The 16,604-nt window shown below is 45.1% G+C and overlaps 1 protein-coding gene and 1 long non-coding RNA gene across 18 annotated transcripts in view; one reads left to right on the plus strand and one right to left on the minus strand.

Moving 5' to 3' along the window:
• LOC143306079 (uncharacterized) overlaps nucleotides 1–16,604 on the plus strand; it is a 67,522-nt gene that overhangs the window by 28,459 nt on the left and 22,459 nt on the right. The window contains exon 2 of the long non-coding RNA XR_013063479.1: nucleotides 7,930–8,092. This is a non-coding gene — a long non-coding RNA (uncharacterized LOC143306079). The remainder of the gene's footprint in view (nucleotides 1–7,929; nucleotides 8,093–16,604) is intronic.
• Nucleotides 1–16,604, minus strand: part of Rim (Rab3 interacting molecule) — a 59,554-nt gene that overhangs the window by 25,727 nt on the left and 17,223 nt on the right. For 11 of the 17 annotated variants that reach the window (XR_004581808.2, XR_013063465.1, XR_013063461.1 and 8 more), the window contains 5 exons: nucleotides 15,085–15,357; nucleotides 14,299–14,520; nucleotides 13,703–13,937; nucleotides 5,697–5,910; nucleotides 5,169–5,358 (listed from right to left, as the gene is read on the minus strand). Coding sequence is in view for 2 of the 17 variants with exons in the window: in XM_076692240.1 (XP_076548355.1) it covers nucleotides 5,169–5,358; nucleotides 5,697–5,910; nucleotides 13,703–13,937; nucleotides 14,299–14,520; nucleotides 15,085–15,357 (1,134 nt within the window). In the remaining 15 variants the exon portion in view is untranslated. Of the gene's footprint in view, nucleotides 1–5,168; nucleotides 5,359–5,696; nucleotides 5,911–7,375; nucleotides 7,522–13,511; nucleotides 13,536–13,702; nucleotides 13,938–14,298; nucleotides 14,521–15,084; nucleotides 15,358–16,604 lie in introns of those variants that run through there. The other 6 variants (XR_013063464.1, XR_013063470.1, XR_013063471.1 and 3 more) reach the window with 6 other exon arrangements.

The following is a 16,604-nucleotide window of genomic DNA, read 5'->3' on the forward strand; positions in this document are numbered from 1 at the left end:
GTCGCAAGATATTCGTCTCGCAGGAAATTCTGATGAAAGAGAAGCTGAAGAGAGTGGTCTTTCTGGCGACGTGATGCACATAGGAGAGGATACTTGAAACTGATCGACTCATGGGTGTACATGGTGTTAAGAGAAAGGTGCGAATAAAATTGAGAAGCCATCAGAGAAAGCTAATTTTATTTTTATTTATTTCAAAGAAATTTCTGAAACAAATGAGGAGTACTATATGCTTCTGAAATTTATTCGCAACTTTTTAAAAAAAATCTGATCAATTGCTTTCAAGTATCCTCTCGTTGAAAGTGTTTATGGTGTGGGTCTACATGTTTCAAGGCGCATGTATGGTAAAACGATCAAGCTTGACACCAGGAAGAAAGCACGCTATCGTACGTCTACATTAGGCGCGTCTAAACGGTATGAACAAATCACTAATTACACATGCTTCACACATGCTTTTGTCAACGAGTATACGAGCAGAAAAGCGGTCAATCAGTCCCTTCGAACGTCCTATGTTCGAGGTCCTCAAGGTATCCAGGCATGCAACAGCGATCGCGTTAAAAAAAAGACCGTGAAAGTGAAGTATCTCTGTCGAGGAGCGACTCGATTCATCTGGTGGATCTACTTTAGGGAGAGGGGTCGCCTCCTTCCGGTTTACCGGTCGATCCTGTCGACCTGACCGAGTCTTTCGACGCCGCTCTGTTCGAAATTTTTATTCTTATACCTATTTGTGCGATTCTAAGATAAGAAGGGTACTTCTGCTTAATCTCGATGCAATTGGCTGCTTCGAGCAACGAAGAAATTCAAAGAATTCTACAGAATTCTACCGCGTCACGGAATAATACAGTTGTAATTAAATATTTTACTAGGCAAGTTAAACGAACGCTCGAAAGTTTCGCTAAGAACGCTCGTTAAATCCGGAAAGAATTACTCGAAACGCGTCGATTCTCCGTTATAAGCTCGAACACGATTTTTTTTCTTTTACCAAGTCTCGGTAGTTGGAATCTTTTCGAAACGTTCCACCGCGCCCGTTTCTTCTCGAGCGCAGCCAATTACATCCGTTTTCGGTTTCCGGGACGCCCAAAGTCGCGCGCGGATTTATCAAAAGCCGTCGTGAAACCGATCGACGAGAGCTAACGAGGTCGTCGAGACTCGCCACCGCTTCGGATATCCTTTGGCCGTGCTCCAATTCGATTAATTATGAAACAGGTACGCCTCTCTCTCAACAACCTGGCTGGCATCCTTTCGTTCCCTTTTAATTGGACGTTTCGGATCGGTTGCGAAATCGTCTCGACTTCTTCATGGATTGGCAGTCATCACGCGGACGTGTTAAACTAAGCCCCGATTCCAAACCTTCTTCTGATGAGCGTAACACGAAACGATAGCAATTTAATACCAAATAACTAAAAAAGAGTACCACAAAATTTTTTAAATAGTTATATTCGCAAAATTGGAAGCTTCCAAATTTTTCATTAATATTAATAAATTATGATGCACTGCTAAAAAATATTCTTGTAAATAATTATTTGCCAACGTCCGCGTAAACACACACAAAGAGAGGGAAATAGCGTTCAGTCGATAAGTAGCAGCTTAATCTCGGAAGAGGGTCGATCTTGATTTAACCGATGAAGAAGAAAAAGAAGAAGTATATAAGACGAACCGACAGCAGATAAATTGCTCGATTGCCGTCCGTTTACTCGGACCGAATTTAATCTTGCTTACTTTCCTTGCATAATTGGAACACGGCCTCCCTCCACTTCCTGTCTTCTTCCATTTATCGAACGATGATTCTCATGATCGGGACCGCCTATCGTCAACGTTCGATGCACGCGATTGACCCGTTAAATAATCGTTCGTCCCCGTTGCTAGAAACGATTCCTCGACGGATCAAAAACGTAGAAACTAAAAGAGAACGATCGAACGGTATTTTCGTCTTCAGGAACTCGGTCAACGATGCGAAGATCTCATTACAACTGAAATTGTATCGTTCGATGTTGGAAAAGGAAATTCTTTTTTTCCAAAGAATCGCTTCGAATTCCCGGCGAAATCTTGATCGAGATTCAAGAAATAATAATAATCTTTCCTAAACATTGCATCGAATTTCGATAAAAATTCTTGAACATTGAAAATTGTATTACTCGCATCTCTAAGATATTATTCTTCCTTTGCTTTTCTTTTAAAATGAAAGGAAACCTTGCCTTTGTTTCTAGCAGACATTTCGTCGATAAAACGAAAATATCCGTTGTTCTACTTCTTTGAAGCTGGACTGGGAAACAAAAAATTCGCATAGAGATACTTATTAATTCGCAAGTCATTTGGAACCCTTTTGCAGGTATTTAAGTATTCGCGCAAGGATTAAACCCAGTTACAAGTCCTACGGGGGTGATTCGCGTCCCCGTGATGGCTCTTAATTTTCCAAGTTCTTGAAGAACCTTTTCTCAGGAACGAACGATTAATCCGAGTCAGGTGACGGACAGGACGGATGTGTTCCACAGTTACGCGGATAACTGGTCGTGTTCCGTTCGAATGAGTTTCACCAGAGGCACCCATCGGCCCCGTCCGCGCCTCCATACACACACACTTGACTGGAATGGGAAGGATTCGAAAGAATGGCTTTGCAACGGACGGATCGAAATTCGAAGCCGATTTACGGGGTCGTATAATAACAATAACGGATAATCGAACCGTGGTTGGCCATCGGCCGTCCCGACGCCGGCAAATTGACAAATACGCCCGGCAAGGAGAGGCTATCGGAAAACCAGCGTCCGAACAGTGAAACTGGGCGCCCGGAAGAACAATGACGGTCGATGATGACCCGCCTATTTGCTGGCTAGCTCGATTTTCACGCGATCATTCTGAACGAAACAGTCGCTAAAAGATGGCTCGTTTTCATCTTTAACTGGCTAGATGGAATCATATATTATGGTCATTAATGTAGACGTCTGACAAGTCTGGCAGACGATCTCGTGACGAAACGCCTTTTTCTGTTCCTACGTTAAAATAGATCAGCAGACCTTATTCTATATAATTTTCCTAGAAAACAATTTACAATTTTTACAAACCGGAAGTCTAAGCTTTAGATATCATTTTAAAGTGTTTCTTTCAAAAATTTCAATAATTAATTATAGACTTTAACGCAGGGATTAAGCTGAAACGCCTTGACGAAAATAATCTTGATTCCATCTTACCAATCAAGGATCAAAAGAACAGAGCTAGTACATTCTCAGTCTATAGCTTCTTTTTCGTGTCTCCTCTTAATCAAGCATTCGATAAAGAACGTACGAAGGGTCTGATGCAAAGAGAGGAGAACGCCGTTTATATTAGCCTGAGAAATTATCGTCGGCGCAAAGGAACATGTTCTCAATTAACACAGCGTCAAAGGCTTTGTTTCGAAATTCGACGAACGAAACGTCTCGTCGAAACTCGATTGAACTCTGCCACCCTCTCTAGCCTCTACCTTCTATCGTTTAACCCTTTCGCCTAGAACAGTGTATACGTACGCTCTTGAAAAACGTTTAGTCGGAGAGCGTATGTATGCGCTTTTGAGAAAGATCAATTCTAAAGACCGAACCATCGCGATAAAGTTAAGGAAAATTCAATTACATGATCGATGTATCGTGTGGTGAATGTGGATGGTGAGAGAAATGATGGAGAATCGTGTTCGAATCCTGTAAGGTGTCCTGAAGCTTGCGAAAAACAAGAAGACCCCGTTGTTAGTCCCTAAATTCCACGATTCGATATTCTTCTAAATGACGAAAGTACACGAGAGCTTCCCGATGAATGGTTCACAGAGATGATACGATGAGAAAGAATGAGTTCCGCGAAGAAAGCGATATGGCGTCCTATTTCTAAGCGACTAAATCACGGGGCGAGTCCCGAAGGGTTTTGTCGGTGACGTGAGATCAACTCAAGACTCATGCGATGGTGCGATTATCTACACGTTGCCAGGAACGTCGCATTCGTCGCGTTCGTGTTCGTCAAATATCGTCGCTACGTGACACGTTTCTCGATCGGTTTAAAGAGTTGACAAAACAGATCCCGAGGAGTTGCACCGCGAATGTGTGCGTGGTAGAACGTGTAACGAAAAGTAACGGAGATTCCAAGCGCGGAAGCCTTCAAGCTGGAAATTTTCGGGTGTATCGAGCAAAAGAGGTTTCTTCGTCGCAAATGAAAAATTTGACAAAATATGGAAGAAACGAAAGGGAAGAAAAGAAATTTATGAAAGTTTCAACACCCCGTCGATCTTTCCCTCTCGGAAATTTTTGTCTCGCTCCGTTATTCGACGTACATAGCACGGTACAGCTCAAAATTATTCGAACGACACGATTTTTCGATTAGAAATTCTTAGAAAATTTGTGGAGTTATCCGAAACCTCTTCTGCTAGAACATCGATCGCTGGCCGCCGCTCCTAGCTAGAATTGGAACGTCTGAAGTGAAAAAAATTCTTTCCGATTCATGCACAAAAATCTGTATAGAAAAATGATATTTCTCGACAGAACTGTGTTTCTCTTAACGCAACTGTTCGAATACTTTTGAGCGATACTTTATGTACATACGTCGAATTAATTAACCCCTTCGTTAGGTGTCTCGCGTAAAATCATCGTCGAAGAAAGCTTCCAAAGAAGGTTGCATCTACTTGTGTCAGGTGCTACGTCTACTCGGATTTTCCTGAACGCGGAACGCGTTATAGTGATGAACGAAAGGGTTAAATCGACGCGTAACTAAGGACTACTCTAATCACACGAACCAATCGGATCAGGCACTAACAGAGCACGGTATTTGGTCGTTGTTCTATGGTGTCACTAATGAGAACTAAAGCTATGAAATAAAAAAAAAAGCAAGGAACGAAGAAGAATTGAACCGTATTCCACTTTGGACGACAGAGACCCGCCATGATTTAAGCGGCTGCGAGAGAAATCTGGCCGCGACGCGCGATACATGAAAAGCGTTCTAAATATGCACATTTGCTTGTCGATAAGGAGAGCGACAGAGACCCCTTTTACTCGATCATCCACCGGCTGAATTTCGTTTCCTAATGGTTCTAAACGAAGCGACCGCCTGGCTGGGTTGCTCGAAGGCAACCAGTAATCGATCGAATTCTAGCCTAATCGCTCGATCGACGAGCTGATTTTCAATGTTTTTGCTCGATTTTGAGAGGAGTAACGGGCCCGTACCTTGGGCAGGTCGCCCCTGTTGCTGTCCTCACTGCTCGTGAACGTGCTAGAGGTGTCTATCCCGGAGTCTTTGGTCGCGCTGTCTTGGCTACCCTGCCGATCGGCCTCCCAAGACCAATCCTCCTGAGGGCCGCCGACATTGGTCCCACCGTCAAATCGCACTGTCTTTTTCCCCCTTCTCTCCGTGAACCTGATGGACACGCCACATACACAGAGATACGAGAGAGAGACACGTTTTTCGTACCGTGTGCCTTCGAGTGTTTGCAATTGCGTGGATAAATTCGTCTTTCTTTTTTCTCTGTACGCTCGTTTCCCGGACCACTCAATGATCGCGGTTGCTTTCGTCCGGCAATCAAACAGACGGCGTATATACGTGACGTTAGAAATTTCGTTTCCAAGTATCACCGGAAACCCGGCAATCCCTGGATGACCGACGCGGATAGAAACGAGAGAGAAGAAAAAAAAAAATGAAAAATATAAGAAGGATTAATGTTTAACGAACGCACGATTGCCAATTTTCACACGCACCTCCGACTGTCGGCGCGCCATTCGTCGCCACTCCTTCGGAAGCTCCGTCTGACGAGAGTGCTTTCTTCTTTTCGCGGCTCTCGCGGTGGGTGATGACCGTTATACTCGATGGTCATCGCGCCCGTGTTGTGATGCCCGTTGTGGGGTCCGTTGTATCTACGTCCACTGCCGGACATTGACATCGGACCTCCCGTATGGTGGTAGTACCCCTTCCCTACAGTAGATCCAAAACGTTTCGTTTGCTCTGTCTCTCTTTCTCTCTCTCTCTCTCTCTCTCTTTCTCTCAGCTATCTAGCTGTCGATCCTTAATTCTATCGTCTAAACTAAGAATCGTTTACCTCCCTCCGTTATCGTATCCTTAACGCAGTCGCGTTTCTATTATTCTTATATCCCCAATTATTACCCTATTCTTTCTCTTCTAAAGCTACCGCATCGTTTCTAACACGTTTCCCAAAAGAAATGCTCTTGGTTCTTGGAAAAATCCGCGTCCTACGATAAACGTCGTCTAGAACACGCTCCTCTGCAACCTATTGATCGCTAACTCTCGCCCATCTACAACCGGAAGTTGTGTGCGTTCAGTGTACTGCTGTGGGTAATACCTGTCGAGGACGGGCTAAGACAGCGGTGCAGGCTTGTCCCCGTGGGGAGAAGTGTGAGGGACGGTGCTCGAGCGAACCGGAAGTCGGTCCACATTCTGCCGGATCACCGACCTACGCGACGTAGTCGTATCATGTGCAAAAGGGGTGTGTATTTCTGTGTGTTGTATGTGTGTGTACGTAAGTGTGCGTGCACAATAGGCGTATGCCACTTTTCACCGAAACACGTTTCGGCAGATTTTCGTTTTACAACGGAACGAATTATCGTACGAAAGCATCGATAGAAACGGCTAGGGTGCGAGAATTCGTGGACACAGGGTAAAGAATCGTCGATTATATTAAAAGGGTGACACACGCAGAGAACCTCCACCGTAGCACACTCAGGGTCGCTGTGCTGTTACGTATCTTCGAGACGAACATCGAAGCAACTGAATGTCGTGGAATATGTCGGGAGTATCTTTTTTGGTGAACGATACGTGTACGTGGCGTGAGTGAGGTGTAAACGATATACTTGTATACCTGTGCACGATTCGTAGCCGTCCAAAGTAGAACAAATAAAATCTGTTACAGCTCTGCCGACCGATCGCACGTTATCATGATCGATGCATACAGAAACGCGATCGTTTCTTTCCGTTCGCGGGAACTTCAATTTAGCAAATGTGAATCGTGAGAGGAGAAGAAAAATTTCCGCTCGAAATTATCAGCGATGAGCGACGATCGTTTTGGAAACGATCGAAAGAAACCGTGATCGCGATGGCATGTGTCCCTCGGCCAATCGTTCGCTCGTTTTCCGCGGGTCGTTAGGTGAAATGAAAAATCCGTATGACGAATCGAATTCGAATAAAAAAGATACGCAACCGAAAGGATAAATTGCGATCGAATGGTTTCGCGTTTGAGGTAAATCGATAGGTTCGCAACCGGTCGGCAGATGACGTACACACACATGCACACGCATACGCAGAGATATACATATAATATATATATATATTTAGGTAGATATATATATGTGTATGCGTTCGGTTCATATATATATATAGCAGAAAACGAACTGCCTTATTTGCATTTGAGAAAATTAGTAGGTACCGCGAGAAACTGACGATTCATTCTGTCCCCGGGCTTCTCCCTCGAGCTCCTGGAAGTCACCACCATGGACGGCGGTTTATCCCCTAAAATCCGATCTCTCTTTAAGCCACACATGTTGCGTCCGATGCACGATGATTCTCTTATCGCTAAAGTTAAAAACAGAATAAAGAGCTATCACCCCCACCCTCGTCGCACGATATCATTATACGAATATCATCGAGCCACACGATCACTCGAATAAATTCCCGTGGAAAAGATTCGTGTCTGTTTGTGTAAACGATGCATGTTCGCAAGAAAAATGTTTCGCAAACTTTCGCTACATTTGGTTCTTTAAGGGGTTGCTCTTTTAACGGGTTGTTCTCGTAACACACTGGCTATCTATATGCTATGTCGGTTCGATGCATAACAGATATTAGGGGTGGACAAAAAGAAAGAAGAATAAAGAAAAAAAGAAAAACGTAAAAAATAAAAAGATTGGTCACTGCTATGAGAACTGCGCTATTTAACAATCGAACACTGTGTTTTTGCTAATGGTAATCGTAATACATTTGCAGGCAGTGTCTGGTGTTCTCGCTACACGCAAGAAGTAAGTCGTCGTTTCGTAACGATACGCCCCGGGCTCGAGAATTCGATCTGGGTCGATTCTGAAAGGAGGAGGCCTTCGACGGAGGGAGGAAAAAAAAAGGAGAGATCGCCTCGTTCGTCGCTGCAAATCAGGTAAGGGATCACGCATCGTAAGGCCGACAAATTGGCCATACGATCGCCACGCGAGACGCCCAGCGTCCCTTCTTACGTAACCGAAACATTCTATCTGCATCGCTAGTACACGACGATACATTTACGTACGAAATTTACGACGTCTTCGATATTATACTCTGACTCGTAATAAAAATCCACCATTTTTCTCGCACTGGTTGAAATTAATGAACGATTCCGTTCAATTATTCATGATTCGAAGCGTGTCTATAATCGATATTCCGAAAGATGAGAATCTTTTGCATAATCCACCGCGAACTTCGTTACTATAAAACAAGCCAATTAAAGAGTGCTTAACACGTTAATTACCATGTCACTGATACGCGAGTGATACTTGAATTTCCATCGGAATCAATTGCTCGTATTATAAAATATTAATAAATTTTCTATCAAACGTCTCGATTCGAGGACGAACGAGACTCTTAGAGGTGGAGGGTTTGAAACACGGAAACTTCAAGATCGATTCGCCACGAATCGCAAGGATCGAGGATTCGTCTCCGCGCGCATAAGGGTGGTAAATATTTTAATCGACCGTGCCATTCGCGATTAAGCGTCCAAGATCCTTACGACATCCGTAACTCGTCTTGTATTAAGTATATTAAACGTGTCTCGAAGCTTTCTGTGCCGGGGATGCGTAGTGACGTCAGGAATATAGGGGGTGGACGGAAAGGTTTTAATCTACGGAGAAGTCTCTCCGGGAACACACGTCGCTCCTGAAAACGAATTAAAATCTGTTTAATAGAATTTTAACGTGAACGGAAAGTGGGGGGGGGGGAGGGGGAAGGGACTTGAACCGGACGGAAACTGTCAAAGGAGAGGTAATCAAAGGCGGAGCAGGCTCGATGAGAGGCCAAAGCGTGGCCGTGACAATTTATCCTTCGCCCCTCGGTTCTCCTCGTTCGCCTGGGGATCCGGTGGACGTAGCAGCTCGGCCGTTTCTCTGCAAATCCTCGTTAAAGGGAAGTTGCGATCTGCGAGCGCGCGTAACGGACTTACCTCTCGAACTTCTACAAACTAATTCTCTAGTCTCTAATTGTATTGTGTGCATCTACGAATGGGAGCAACAACGCCGTCCGACCGAGCCGGTCACTTTTCTCTCTCTCTCTCTCTCTCTTTCTTTCTCTCTATTTCTCTCTTTCTCTTGAATGAACAAACGAACGAACGAACGAGCCTGTGTATTGGTACACGCTCGTACGCTCGGCACGTTGCTAACTCGCGTACACCGCGAGCCCTGTCTCGCTAATTGCCACGCTGATCCTCTTAACAGTATAAATTCGCCCGGATGCGATTTGCATTCGATTATCTTGCTACTCGCGTTTATCTCGTGTCAAGATCAACCTATGCGATCCTGAACCGTGCGATCGACCTACCGATCCTCTGCTCCTTTATTAACTACACTACGAAAAGAACGTACGATTCTTTTTCTAAAGAACTTGTACAACAGTTTGCTTGAAATTATTATTAACTGGTTCGGTAACAATTCTTACCGAGGTAGTTTGAACTGGTCTCTGTTGGCTCGTCCTTTTTCAAACTTTCCTCCCTGAATATTTTAACGCATTAACGTCTAAACTTGTGTATACGCAACATTTTCTTGTACCTTTTTTGCTACTTCCGATTTGCTGCGGGTAAATACTTATTTATCTTACTAATGTCCCGCGAACGCGGAGAGCAGGTGCACGAGTAAGTAGTAACGCGTACGATTATACCGTCGCGGTTCCCAGATTCCGGCTCCTCCTAACACCAGCGCCGTGTTTTGTAAGCTTTTAATCTGGCTTCGTTAACCAGCCCGGAGACAACCCGGAGAATTATTATAATCAGCGTTAATCAGCGATTCTGGGAAAGTTTCTGAATATTAGAGAATTATTTTTTGTAGAACCATGGGATAAGAATTTTCATCATTTTAACGTCATCGAGTAACGTTTAAACATAGAGATTTAACTTGATCCTGAAGATATTTCAATGATGCTAGTTGCGTAGTAAGATAAAGACTGGAGGGTTGACAGGATTCAACTCTCTTGAAGTTTCCGGTAAACGAGGTTGTAAAGAGAACTTGGATCCAGGGTCCCAGTGGTTCGCTAGCATGAAATCAGTATGTTGGGATTAAATTTCGATGAAGCAGCCAGACGAGAAGGAAAAGTCTGTACCGCGGGCATGTCCCGAAGGTCGATGCACAAAGAGTCGTTCGATATGGTATATCGGAAAAGGAATACCGGGTAACTCGAACGTTAGGTTTCCCTGTAGTTTCGCATCGGATGGATTTCCCTTGAAAAATTGAAGGAAAAAGATCCGCGCTCGGCTCGATGCTCGGGGAGAACAAATAATGAAAAGGGAACGTCGATGACTCTCGTGTTCCCTTCAGCTCGATAATCACTTATCCTCGAAAGCTTCTAGCATCAATCTTAACCGATCGATCCATAATTTTGTACGTATTTACCTTCGATGGATGCTTTCTCTTTGACGGGTCTATCTCGACGGAATGGATGCAAGATTTAGCAGTCGTTTTCCGAGCGATCTTTCCATCCCTGACATCTTCATCATAATTTCAAGAGATTCCCGTGACACGGCAAGTAACGAGGGTCAATTCGGATACGATCTGCACCGTGATGGTTGCGAGAGTGTTAAGAATTAAAGGAAAGGTGCTCGAGCCTTGAATAACATCTTTCGAACGAAACGAAGCGACAAAATATTCTATGTCGGAGGGTTAACAAACTGAAGATTCCTCTTGAAAGTCACTTCACTTGTACGCGAAGGCAAACACGATTTCCCTGGCTGTTACATTCTTGATTCCATTGTTCCAACCATTCGAGACAGCAGAACGGTGCCAACGGGGGGGGGAATTGGCTAACAAATTCAGCGACCCCAAAGAAATTGCAACTTCATATTCATCCAGAATCCGCTTGCGCTCAAAATTTGCCCAACCCCCTGGAGGGAGGGACCGAGCTCGAGAGGAAAATCGATTCGAAGAAGCAAACGACGAGCAGCGTAAACACGAGCACCGTGAAGGATCTATTCAAGCAAGGATCACCTACGTGCACCACGTACAAGCCGGCTGCATTTATGCAAAGCCGTGACGAGACGAGGAACGTGTCGTCGAAAAGGGTTCGACGAATGAATGGATGCCTCAAAGGAGCACGGTGTTTTCCACCGTCGTTACTTTCTGCTTCTGTTTGCCACCGAGACCAGCCCGGAAATAGCAAACGGGCAGATGTTTGAATTCGCCCACGTGTTGGCCGCATGACGTCACGACGACCGTGTGGGCGTCGCGAACGAGCGGGATGGATTGGAAAGGGTGGTACGGGAATAAAGAGCGAACGAGGGGAGGGAAATTGGGGTAGGAAAATTATTTCTGAAAGATGTAAGAACGGAGGATGAAAGGATACAACAAAAGATTGAGAAACTAGCGGGGAAATGTATTAACAGAAGGATATCATAGGTTAGATACTTTAATTAACACATTGAGCGCTGCGAAAATTAACCCACACCGCCAATTTAATAAAATGGAATAACCGAGAGAAAGAAAATGAAAAATACTTTGGTATAAAATAAACGCGAGACGGAGGAACGAAAAACTACGTAAAACGGTAGGATAAGGGGTGCACAGGTAGGGTGGAGAGGGAAACGCAAGAGGATAGCAAGAATCAATGCAACGACGAGACCGAGGGAGGGCAGAACCCGAGAATTCCCGCAGGATACCGCGCGATACGCCACGATACACGATCATGAAGATTCGATCAAGGACTTACCGGTTGTGAGGATAGCTAGGATGCCGATCAGCAGTCCACGCGTGTCTGGCCGAGTCTATACTCGAGAAGGGGATTGGAAAAATTGGGAAGAAAATTCACTAGTAAAGATTTTCCAGCGAATAACAGAGAAAATCTAAAATTTACTCACGCCTTTCTGTGGAATAAAGAATCAATCCCATAATCTAAACCCCTTCGCTTTATAAATGAACAAACAAAACATGTATCCATTATCATTACACAGTCCTGTACGTTTAGAAATTTCAGAAAAGCCGTTTTGTTAGAAGCAAAGAGTAGCAGGTCGGTAGTGTTGAAGAAAAAAAGGAGAACTTCAATGGAAAGAGAGCAAAGACGAACGAGGACACGCGGATGTGTGTACAAGGGGGATGATGTATCTCTTTCTCTCTCGACGATGATGATGATGATGACGATGCGCACCTCGGTGAATCGGTTCACAGTTCGCCGATCTCATCGCTAATCAACTGTGAAGCACGTACGCGTATTCTCTGTCCCTCGTCCGCTCCTCGAAACCGAAAGCTCGAATGCGTCGCATAAAAAGCATCGGGTTGTGTGTCGAGTGATTCTCTAGAACACGGTGGAACGCGTACGCTGTAGAACGAGGCGGATCCAGCTAACGGTGGTAACCTAAATTTACTCATTAGCCAAGGAGGAACCCGGTTACGCTTCCACTCGCGCCGGCGCCTTCGCGATAACGCGTTATCGCTTTTCATCCACCGCCCCATTCGAGGCGATCTGACCGCGCGGAGCAGACCTACTTTCCTATTTCAAACATCCCATTCACGCGGATATTCTTTCCGTTCCAGCTTCAAACGGGCCAACAGAGAGCCACTGTACCATCCAGGTCGAAATTTCGATTTTAATTTCAACCTATCAATTGTGGACGAGTTGTTCGAGGTCAGAAGCGAAATTTTAAGATGGCCATTCGGATTGATATTAAAGAATTGAATCTTTACCTCTTAATAGGTTGTAGGATAGCTCGTCCTACCTCGTTGTAGGAGAGCTTCTGGCTTCGTGATTTACTAGAACGAGCTCCTGTAGCCAGGGCGGGTGGAGCGTTAATCGCTTTGTAAACACGCGCGTACGTAGGGTTTAACGAGGAGCTTTTTAGACTGCATGAGCATCGGATCGGTCGATTACACTTTCCTTCGCCGGCTCGCCTGTAAATATCGCGGTACAGGTGCACACGTTCTCCGTAAACCAATTGTCCGGTGACACGGAAAGCCCGTGGCACTCTGCTCGTGCAGCGAGTTTCAAGGGCAAAGCTGACCCTACCGATCAGCTAGCTCCCTTAACGTCTTCGTCGTAGACGATTTTCTTCATCGATTTAGAAGCTGGCCACGACGTTCAAACCGTGCCGCTGTTAAATTTATACGAATGGCGCTGCGAGGATGTGACATTTCGAAAGAGTAACGAATTAATTACTGAAATTAGACGTTTGAATTTCGAATTTATATTATTTACTAAAATGTATCATTAACAGGATGTCATTTCCTCCGCGAGTCGTCGTACTTAATCTTTAAATCACGGCGCGGATCGTTCTCGAATTAAACAACCTTTTCAAGAAATCTTAATTAATCGAATGTTCATTAGATGATTACGTAGATAAAAATCATACTTACAGAAAGAAAGAACGATCGGTAGAGCTTCGAAAAGAAAAACTGTGTAGTACGATCGAGGAGAACGATTACCCATGTTCCCGGTTACTCGAAGGAAATCGTTTGCCACACGATCGATCGCGATTTCAAAATTCGTATTGATCGGCGACGTTATAAGTTAGAGAATAGAGAAGGAATATCGAACATGGACTCACCCTTCTCGGACTCGTCAGGCTCGTCGCTGGCACACTCGGGTGTGCTTCGTTCTTCCTCGCTGCTGCTGAAGCTTCTTTGAGGCTGAAGACCACCCTGTCCACCCACCGGTTGTGGCGGGTGCGCGCTCTGCGTTTGATGCACCGAATGTTGCTGAGGAAGATGCACCGCGCTACGTGGTGGGCCGGCTTCTACCGTTGGCTGACCATATGTCATCGCGAGATCCGTATTCTGATCCTGAAAATCAGGATCCAAGTTACACGAAAAATACGAATTAAATCTGATCAGATAAAACCTAATAATAAAATAATTTACACGTCAGAAAATATGATTAACCCATGGCTAAATAGAACGCAGAAGTTCCTTCTCTACTCTCGCCAACTTTATTTCACGAATCCTGCCGAAGCTACTCGTCTAGAGATTCCTCGAGCACCGCCTACGTAAGAATATCGTTAACGGTCCGCTCCTACGCGCTCGCAGCTCGTATACTTGTTGAATGTTTAATTTCCAAGTCACTCTCGAGTGCTAACGTCATCGGGCAAGCTTCGATCCGACGTGAAAGCCGAAGCAACGATGAAAAGCACGGTCCGCGACTCACCGTGTAGATCGGTCGTTGTCTCTGGTAGTTGAGCTGTTTCATAAGACCGTCGATCTCGCCTCTGTACAAACTCGGGTCATCCTCGGCGTACGCGTCCGGATGTCTCGGCGGTTGTTGAATTTGATGAGAAGCAGCTACGTGCGGGGTTGGCAAACTTCTCGAATGAGGCGAAACGGACATATCCACCCCGCTATCGCTGGTGGATAATCGTCGCCCCGGGCCCTGCAATCGTCAGGAAAAACGTCCATCTCTCGTACGATAAATCAGCAGCCGGCTCTGATTCGTCGCATGTGGTGGTTGCAGTGATAGATGCAGACAAGGGTGCGATCGTTGCGTTTCATCAGCATGTGGTGATATGATGCAATTGGAGGTGAAACGTGTCTGTGTGTATCTGTACCTTTGGACAAGACGCTGCGCAGAATCGATCGCTAATGGAATGCGCGTACAAAAGCATGAGGCAACACAGAGTCTATTAAATATAGAGGAGAATTACCGATTAAAAAAAAAAAAAAAAGAAAAAGAAAAATGACAAGCGGATTGTCCAAAGCTACAACAGCGAGGATTCATGGTGAATGAGAAAATGGTGAGATGCAGTAGTGAGGTAATACCAAAAAAAACATCGACTTGCCTCGACCGAATTCGTTAGCGTAGCAGTTTTGCAGCTTGTATTTGTCATATTTATTTTGCACATCCAGAGCAACAGTGCGTGCACGAGCGCTATTAACGACCACGGGGACCGGTCAAGTCCCCGTGGTTCGAACATTAAGTGAATGAAGTAAATCGTACTTGCTCTTGCTGAGAGTACTGTCTTCTGAGCAGACTTCCGCTCCTTAGTAACAATGGCAAATTCTCCTTTTCCGCCGCGCTGTGCGCTCTCTCGAGTTTCGGTCTTTTATCCTGAGTTTGGTCCACGAGTCCCGGAGGACCACCCACCTGCATGTCCTGCATCCGTCGCAGCATCGCGTTGTCCCCGGCAGCGAGTCCCGCCTTCGACATCCATTGTCCGGTCTTCGACAGCAGTTCTTGCTTCTTGCGACAAAGGATGCACACCCATATTACCTGAAACCACAATCGATCGCACCATCTTGATTAGCCTCGTGTTTCTTCGGTTCGCCTATTATCGGGCTTCGTGGACGAGCCAACTCCTCCAGCCGGGAATCTCAGAGGTTTCGAAAATGTTTAAGGATTCCAGGAGCTTCGTCGACTCGAGAAACTTCCGATTGTTTCACAGGGACTTTAGAATCGTTAGGAAGATCGAGAGAATATTTCTAAAAACGTTTCTCTTCCGAAGCTCGAAGACTTGGAAACATTTTTGGCACGAAGCAGAGTTGCAGGTGTAGACGTTATAAATTTCTAATGTTACCTATCGATGACAATTCTGAGATGGTATCGGTTGTTAGAAAAGAGGTCGAATGGTTGCGAACAATTTTTTCGATCTGGTGGCACGTTAAATCGTTGCAGTAACTAAAATAATCCATAGCGCCGCAGAAGAGAGAACGAGTGAGAAGAGCGAGGAGAAGGAAAGAGTCCTGGAACTGATCGATCCAGGTCACCGCTTGTAGCGAGGATATTAATAGGAAATTATCTATAGGAAGTCAACCAGTTACCACGCTAATTGAAACGTGTAAGCAGAGGTGCAAGCTTCAATTTGCAATTCTTAAAAACGCGCGTACTCCCGTGGATCAGTAGGTTGCGCGACTCGTTCGAGGCGACACCCTTTCACGCATGCTGCATTTCTCGAACAGGATTGGCTGGAACGAGGTACCGTGTTGAAAAATCCACATTCGCACGTAACAATTTTCCCGAGTTTCCGTGTTATACGAGCGTTATCCGTACCGTCGAGTCTTCTTTAACGAAGTCAACGCCTCGAGGTAAATTCTTATGCAAATTCTGTCTGCTTCCTTCGGTAACGTTAAATTAAATCAGGCAGATCCGTAAACGATACAATAGCGTAGCAAGGAACGAAAATATCGAGACCTTCTAATTGCGAAATTCTTCGTTCCATCGATATCGAAGCGATGGAGCGATAGAATCTCTTCTTCTCGCGAGTATTCGAAGCGGGCAAGTTTCGAAAAGCGAGTCCAAAGTTAAGGGAAAAGCGTATTCTTCGGGACGATTATTCATCGGACGACCCGTACAATGAACGCTACGGCTAATAATTAGCGAGCTGTGGAACATTTTGAAGGATGAATAGGCGGACGGAATACTCCATCAAGATAAAGCGTGATGGATGGACCATTTAGAAACAAACCATAAAACAATGCCCATGCCGGTTCCCATCGATAACACTTTCCATGCCCATTCGT

This window comes from Osmia lignaria, chromosome 2 (assembly GCF_051020975.1).
Source record: "Osmia lignaria lignaria isolate PbOS001 chromosome 2, iyOsmLign1, whole genome shotgun sequence".
In the NCBI taxonomy this organism is placed as follows: Eukaryota; Metazoa; Arthropoda; class Insecta; order Hymenoptera; family Megachilidae; genus Osmia; species Osmia lignaria.